Genomic DNA, 8,055 nt, shown 5'->3' with positions numbered 1-8,055 from the left:
TTCAGAGTCTGCTCTTGCTGCCTCTGTCTGGCTACAAGCTCTGCCTAAGTTTTCCCAATAATGGCCTGATTTCCAGCCTGTGCTTACTGGCTTTGCCTTTCAGAGCCCTAACTTCAGGGGCTCTATTGTCTCCCACTCCCTAGCCCTGCAACCCACCCTATGGGAAGTATATGGAGGATCTGAGCACCAGAGTTGTTGTAAGGCCTCCTGTGGGCTATCCTGGGATCTCCAGCCTTCTGAGACTCCACCCCACTTTGTTTTCTGTCTCACTCTCATTGAAATCCAAGAACTAACAGAATCAGAAAAACAAAAGACCCCAGAGCCTTCTACAGAAACAGCTACTTTCTTTGCATGGCTTCAGTGATGATGAACTTTCCACCAGGTTTGAGACCATTATAATAAATTTTTTTGTTATGTGTGTTTTTGTGTGTTTTCACCGTGCATGTGAGTATAGATGCATATGCGGTCCAGCGGTCAGTGTTGAGTGTCTGTCTCCATGACTTTCCACCTTACTTTTTGAGACATGGTCTCTCATTGAACCCAGTGCTCATCAATTGGCCAGCCTGACTAGCCAGAGAGCTCTGAGAATCCACCAGTCTCCGCCCCTAGTACTGAGAGTTAAGAGGTGGGTTATCTCTCCTGGTTTTTTATGTGGGCTCTGGGGATCCGAATTTAGATCCTCGTGTGAATGCACCAGGCATTTTACTGACTGAGCCATCTCCTCCTAAATTTGTTTTTATTCATTAACTTTTGCATGATTCTATCAAATATATATTTATATAGATTTCAATCACTTGATAAGTAATCACTAGAAAAAAAGACATCAGAGGAAAGAGCAAGAGGCGTTTAGATCATCTTCAAGATTTGTTTTTCCTGTAGTTTGTTTGCATTCATCTCAGATTCCTTACCAGCTACTCTGCCTGCTCAGACACTTCAAAGAAAAATGTCTCCTCAGAGTAGCTAATTCAGAAAAGTGGATTTAGATATCAATTCTAAAGCACCCCCTCTCCCCTCTTAGCTGGTGACAACTCTTTCCAGTAAAAGAGACTCCCTTCTTTTATACCAGGATCTCTCAAACCTGGGACCACTGACATTCAGAGATGGATAATTCTTTGGCAGAAAGAATGGGTGTCCCGGGGCATGATTGGCTGTTTAGCTGTATCTCTGGTGTAAGTCCTCCATCTCTGTCATGATTACCCAAGACCTGACTAATAAGCTCCTAAAGGAGCAAAGCCACTCCCTGCTTAAAAGCCCTTGTGCTGGCTAGTCTCATGTCCATTTGGCACAAACTAGAGTTATCCAAAAGGAGGGAATCTCAATTGAGAAGATGCTCCATAAGGCAATTTCTTAGTTAATGATTGATAGGGGGAGGACCTAGCCCATTGTGGGTGGTGCCATCCCTGGACTGGTGGTCCTGGGTTCTATAAGAAAGCAAGGTGAGCAAGCCATGTGAAGCAAGCCAGTAAGCAGCATCCCTCCAGGATCCTGCCCTGCTTGAGTTCCTGCCCAGACTTCCTTTGATGATAAACAGCAATATCAAAGTGTAAACCAATTAAACCCTAAATCCTTTCCTCCCCAACTTGCTTTGGTATTTCATTGAAAAAAAATTAAGATAGCTCTGGTTCTATACATGTGTGTACATACATAAACTCTCAAGGACACACTGATAAATCTGAGTTTGGTGATGGTGCTATGGTCACTTGAATGAGAATGGCCCCCATTCTTGCCCTCAATCAGTTGAATTTTTTTTTGAAGGATTAGGAGATGTGGCCTCATTGAAGAAAGTGTGTCATGGGGGAACACTTTGAGGCTTCAAAAGCTTCCCATCATCCCCAGTACACTCTTTGCCTTCTGCTTGCAGTTTTGAAATGTGAGCTTTTAGCTATCTCTACCACCATGCCTTTTCTCTGCCATCATGGACTCTAACCCTCTGAAAACATAAGCCTAATTAAACATTTTTTTAAATAAGTTGCCTCTGTCATAGTGTTTTATCACCATAATAGAAAAGTGACTAATACAGAGGTTGGTACCAAGGAGCTGACTCCTGCTATGACAGACCTGACATGTGGGTCTGAGATGAGTGTGGAATATGTTGGAACTGTCGACTAGATAGGACGGAGTGACAGGATCTGAAAGGTAACTTCCCCATAAAGTGTATCTTTTGGGCTAGTGTGTACAGTTCCTCCAGTAACTTCTGCATGATCCTCCTGACCCTCAGCCCCACAGACTAACAAAGCAGAACCCCGAGCCACCACCATGGCCATTATCAACTGTCAGCATGGTTTGGTGCCATCTTAGCATTATCAAGTGTCACCAGTCACCTTTGAGTCCCTTTCAGCAAAGACTTGTTGAGCCTGCCCTATAGGTCCTTGTTACATGTCTGCTGCCAACAGCCCACCATGGCAGGAATCATCTGGGAGCAAATCAGAATGCAGATGTTCAGGCTCTCTGCTGGAAGTTCTACAACAGAGCCTGGACCTGAGCAAACTCTTTGGGTGGTTTCAATAGACATTAAAGCTGGGTTTGAATCCATGTCATGAGTAACTCAGGGGAGGGAAAAGAGCACCCATTTAGTTCACATCACAGTTGGGAAGATATGACTGATACAGGGGAAATAACAGGGCAGAGTGTGGGCTGGCTTTCATCACCAAGCATGTTGTGGTGGGAAATAAGATATTAATTGCTCCTTCATTCCTCACCTAAGCATGGCCACTGAGACTCAGTGTCTTCATCCATAAAACAAGGGCATGTTTCCTGTCTACCATACAGGATTGCCCTACAGATTGAAACAGAATATGGATAAGTACCACAATGACACAAGACACTGTTCAAGGATACATACTCTTGGTGCTAAAGAAATTCATAAATGAAAGAGGTCAGGAGGGTTGGAATAGTGTCGAAAGCTCTAGCCAAGTGGGTGGGGGGAGGTTGGAACGGAAGTAAAATGAGATGGAGAGCTTTGTACTTTGCCAGCCTCCAGGCCTGCCCACAGGGATCACCTACTGACCACCACCCACCAGCTGCCTCCTGACAGCCTGCAAAATGTCAGCACCACTGGTCTCAGAAACAGTGTCAACCAGTGATTTGCAAAAGACACAAGACACACAGATGTGGTCTTTGTGGTGAGGCTGGCAAGAAGCCCAGCTGTTGCAAATAATCACTGTGGTTCAAGGTACATGGGAAAGGACATTTTGTCATGTTGCAGGGCTGACCTGTGAGCATGCCCAGCAAAAAATGGGAGATACAGAAAATCAACAGGTAAGTTCATGGGCAAGAGTTCTAGAAAATTCCCATAAGTCTTTGGTACACTATTTTTTTTTTCACTGTCCTCTGCTCGTGTCAGGGAGGGGCTATTGCCTTCTCATAGATGAAAAACAAAACAGAAGCCCATGGACATAGGATTTGAACCCAGACTGTTCTCCTTTCTGAAGTCTGTGTTCTTCCTGTGAGCTGCACTGCTGCAGTCTTTGAATTTCTGGCCTGCCCTGAGCAGTGGGAACACTGTGTTTGGACTTTTGTTGTGAAACCCACTCTCTGACTCACTGACGTCTGCCATGCTTGTCCTGAGCTTCTCCAGAGAAATGCTGTCTTCTGGCAGGAAAAGATAAAAAAACGGCTGATACCCATGAGTCACCGCACTCGCTATAATTAACGGTGATGCAAGAGCCAGAGGCAGCAGAAGAGCCTCCAGACCCCTCTTTTAGGTTGTCCCGACTTTGAGTTGCAAAGAGAGTCCCTTACAGCTAAGCTCCTTTGTGCCCAAGATCCTTTTAAATGAAGAAACAAAACCTGGAATGCATGCAAGCTCTCAGATAATGGAGCTGAAAAAGGCTGAACAAATGCATGTCCTTAAGATGGAGAAACATACACCAGAAAGGGGGGGGGGGGGTCTACAGGTTACGGAGAGTGTAGATCTTTGCTTTCACATTCAGCTGCCCTGGAAAATCTAAGCAGTTTCCCCGCCTACTGAGATGAATCATGGGAGCTACAGTTGTAAATTCAGTTGTACTAGGTGCTCAGCTTCTGCCCTCCTGATACCCACAAGATGTCAGTGAACTATTCTCTTCTGTTGCTCTGGACCTGATGCAGTGATTGTTCGATTAAAATAAGCCTTGAACCACAATGTCCACCACACCATGAGCAAGCCAATCACCACACAAGGGCGCCTGCTTCATGGAGAAGAGTGAAGGTGGCCCCTGCAACTCTGAAGACGGATCATTCCCAGCCCAACAAAAAGAAGTCAACTAATGGTCAGGGACCTGGATGGGCAGTTACTGGTAGCTATCAGTGTTGATGACATGACTTCCTGTTTAAAAGAGGTTCGACTGACCTTAAACACAATACAACAAAAGACTCCTGCATCTTCTTTTTGAATAGACTTTAATTGATGGCCAAGTGAAAAAAAATGCAGGTTACATTTTTAGTATTATCATTAATACACTGTAAGATTGACATCCACACAGTGATGTAGCTAATACCCATACACCTCCTAATTTTAGTTGACAAAGAGCACATCATATATATACATATATATTTACATAGTATTATTTCAAGCTACAGTAAATAATAAACTCCCTCCCTTTAAAAACAACAACAACAACAACACACACACCTTTAAACAATGGATTTCCTCACAATAATATATATATTTTTTCCCCCACATACTTGCAGATTCAAAGATACTTAAGTTACTTAAGAACAGTCTTACCAGTGAAGATCCTGGACCAGCCCCTAGTTTCTTTAAGTCATTTTAATTTTTACAACTTGATGCCACATAGCCAGTGTGGTCTGTACACTCGAAAGACACCCCAGATGATGGAAATGAATCTTCCACTTCCTTCACATGAGGAGGAAAGTACATCTCTGAAGATGTACCTGATTACAACTAAGAAATAAATCAAAAACACTTAAAAAAAAAAACTCTGCTCTTGAAACATCACGTCTTAAGAGCCCAGTGCTAATGTTAACAGTGGATAGCTGAACAGGAAGGCTCCTTCCTGTCCCAACTATGCAGGGGTTCTAGTTAATTCTAAGCCACTATGCAGTTACTCGAAACCTATGAGCTTTAAAAATCGCCTGGTAGAATTACATCCGGCCTTCCAGGTTTCCAGGTTTGCAGCCTGACCTCTGGAATTCTGCAGGATACATGCCCCTGGTGCCTTGCTCTCTGATTTATTTCTTTGTATGGCTGTTAGTAAATGGGAACCATGACAGAGTTTACATTAGCAGACACATACACATGCCCTGGCCTATAAATATCCCATGAGAGAGAATGGAACAATCTCTCTAATCCTGGAGAAATGACCACAAAGGAGAAGAGGAAGTCGGGGGACATTATCAACAATGGTTCTTCTAACGGTAGAAAATTCAGACAACAGCAATGGACTTTCTAGACACTATGAGCCACCTTTTTTTTTTCAGGCCTGTGAGCTAACCGAGAGTGGGCAAAGCACCGACTCCTTCCGGCAAACCTGATTGGATGCAATCAAACACGTGTGCTGTCTTGGAAGTCGGATGACGATCCACCGTCGTGTCTTTTTGTAGGTGAGTGGGAGGAATTTCAAAATCAGATTTGGAAGCAGTTTGCACACTTTCCTGCCTGGGATGCTGGACTGTCTCCGGGTCGCACCCCTCAAAGCGCCAGCTGGAGTTTGGTCATGTTTCTCTGGTGCATGTTGTGATGGCGGACTAATTCATCTGACCGCGCAAACTTTTTCTGACAACTGTGCCACCGACAGCTGAAGGGCTTTTCACCTGTTGACACAATTGCCAGTCAGAGACACTTGCAGCAGAATGACTGGGCACAGGTTCAACTATCAAAGGCCCGAGTTAAACCACCACAACCCGCCCTGGACTCCCATGGGTCATTCCCTAAACTAGCCAACTGGCTCTTCACTGGCAGTTTGGGATTAGCAACGCCTTTCGAGGGCTTGATAACCAGAAGCACTGTAAATATAACAAAATGGAAAACTTGGGGAATGGGAGGGAAGTCTAGTTTGTGGAAATCTCTAAGCAACTCATAAATTAAGGAGGTTTGGGAAACCTCTGTTTTATCTCTAAGGATGCTCTGTGACATGTGCAAATGCTTCCCTGTGGCTGGCTAAGTAGGACCTGATCTGCAAGCACTACTGAACCACCACCCTGGACACTGTTGATTGATGGCTGGCCAGAAGTAGATCTGGGACCAAAAGCTTTACTCTTTATATATAGATGATTTAAAATAAATCATGGATACCAATTTGTACCCTATTTGCTTCTTTCTAGTGCAGAGTCTGACTCAGAAACTGTGTTAGAGCAGACGTTCTGGTTGCAAATGATTAAGACTGCTCTATCTTGGGAGCTCCGATTCTCAGTAAAGACAATAAAAAGCTTGCATGTGATGCCTAGCATCCAAGCATCACTTAAAAGTTTATGTCTGTTGCCTTTAAAACAGCCTCACAAAGAAATATTATCTTCACTCAACAGACTGGGAGGGGGTGGCTGTTGCAGACAGATCCAGGCAGGATTTGAATCTAGACATGTCTAAGTCTAAAGCCCACACGCATCCCTGTATCACATCCCCAGGGCTTGCTGAAGAAAATGCCATAGGAAACAATCCCTGTGCCATCTGGAGGATCTTCCCAGGGTATTGATACCCGACATTGAGAAATGTCTCTAAAGATGTGGTGCTTTGAGGCTAGACTGGGTGGTCAATCAAATATAGCATCAAGCAGTTTGTTGGTAGCACGGGTACAGGGAGGGAGGTGTGTAGGGATAGACTGTGAATTTGGGACCAACTAAAAGACAATATGTCAAAAATACCCAAAGAAGAAGACTAAGCCATATCTCCCCATCACTAGGACACAGGTGCTTTGACATATCTAAGGTATAACCTGTCTGTCCTGAAGAACCGGTACTTTCCCAGACACTTACAATGCCATGGCTTCCTCCTACTCTTCACTGGCCATCCGCTTCTCCTAAACTGGCTCCTGCCTGACACTCCTACCTCCTCCTGGGCACTTCTCAGCTCCTTCTCAGATTGGTCCTCTCAGCGGCACCCAGCTTGGCTGATTCTGGCTCCCTCTTCGATCCCCTGGCTTCTCGGGATGGTTGTTTGAATTCAAGCTCTTTCTCCAAGAAGATGAGGTGGGCAGAAGCAGTTACCACTGAGGGTGAAGCCCAACTGCTCTGTGGCTCTGAACAAACCACTGAATCACTCCCACCCACAGACTCATCTGGTCCGTGAGAACTAAGACCGCCTACCCTCCTCTTCTTCCAAGGATGCTGTAAAGATGAAGGGCTAACCTAAGAGTCGATCCTGCTTCCTAAGGAAGCAGATGAGCAAGAAGGGCGGTGGTATTCCACTGTGAACCTCACCAGCCTTGTGGACAAGCACAGTGCTTCAGCAGCAAGCACTTGTCAACCCTCCATTCTCCTCCCTGTGCACTAACACGTATAAGGAAATATATCCATGAGTTTGTGTTAATCTGGCAGAAACCTAGACTCCTCATGGAGCTTTAAGTAAGTGGAGTACATTCTCTGATCAGGTATGAAACTCAAGCTCTCAGCAGAATAGAGTGTCTTGAATTTCTGATCATGCTGTAGGTTGATTGTTCAACTGGTAATACAGTACACTGGGGACAGTGGAGGTGAGTTTATCTCTGCACCTTTGCTCTGAATCCCCTGGACATTCCCTGCCCATCTCTTTCCTACCCAATGCTCTTTGACCCTTTCTCTGAAAAACATTATCATTTATCATATAAAGATAGCCAGATATAGCCACTCTTTAAATGGATTCTCAACTCTAGAACTTTTACATGAGTCTCTCTCATCACAAACAGTTTCATTCAACAGTTGCTTAGAAAATAATGAAAAATAAATGTGAAGAAAAGTTTACGCACTTGTTTTACCTGTATGAGTCCTGGTGTGGGTCTTCAGATGGTCGGACCGGGAAAACTTTCGCTGACAAGTTTTACACTGGAATGGTTTCACACCTAAACGGACAGAGAAGGTCTAGCCTCGGCCCTAGCAACTCGGGGCACAGTGAGACACATAAGGTGGGCTTGCTGGCAGCTG

At 44.7% G+C, this 8,055-nt stretch overlaps 1 protein-coding gene across 4 annotated transcripts in view; it reads right to left on the bottom strand.

Moving 5' to 3' along the window:
- Positions 1 to 4,373: 4,373 nt before the first annotated feature.
- The window catches only part of Wt1 (WT1 transcription factor), a 45,458-nt gene continuing 41,776 nt past the window's right edge, over positions 4,374 to 8,055 (bottom strand). For 2 of the 4 annotated variants that reach the window (XM_034495579.2, XM_076929371.1), the window contains 2 exons: positions 7,881 to 7,973; positions 4,374 to 5,754 (listed from right to left, as the gene is read on the bottom strand). In XM_034495579.2, coding sequence (XP_034351470.1) covers positions 5,633 to 5,754; positions 7,881 to 7,973 — 215 coding nt within the window. In that variant the 3' untranslated portion in view covers positions 4,374 to 5,632. The remainder of the gene's footprint in view (positions 5,755 to 7,880; positions 7,974 to 8,055) is intronic. The other 2 variants (XM_076929373.1, XM_076929370.1) reach the window with 1 other exon arrangement.

Source organism: Arvicanthis niloticus, chromosome 2 (genome assembly GCF_011762505.2).
Source record: "Arvicanthis niloticus isolate mArvNil1 chromosome 2, mArvNil1.pat.X, whole genome shotgun sequence".
In the NCBI taxonomy this organism is placed as follows: domain Eukaryota; kingdom Metazoa; phylum Chordata; class Mammalia; order Rodentia; family Muridae; genus Arvicanthis; species Arvicanthis niloticus.
This window is presented reverse-complemented; position numbering and strand designations above follow the sequence as displayed.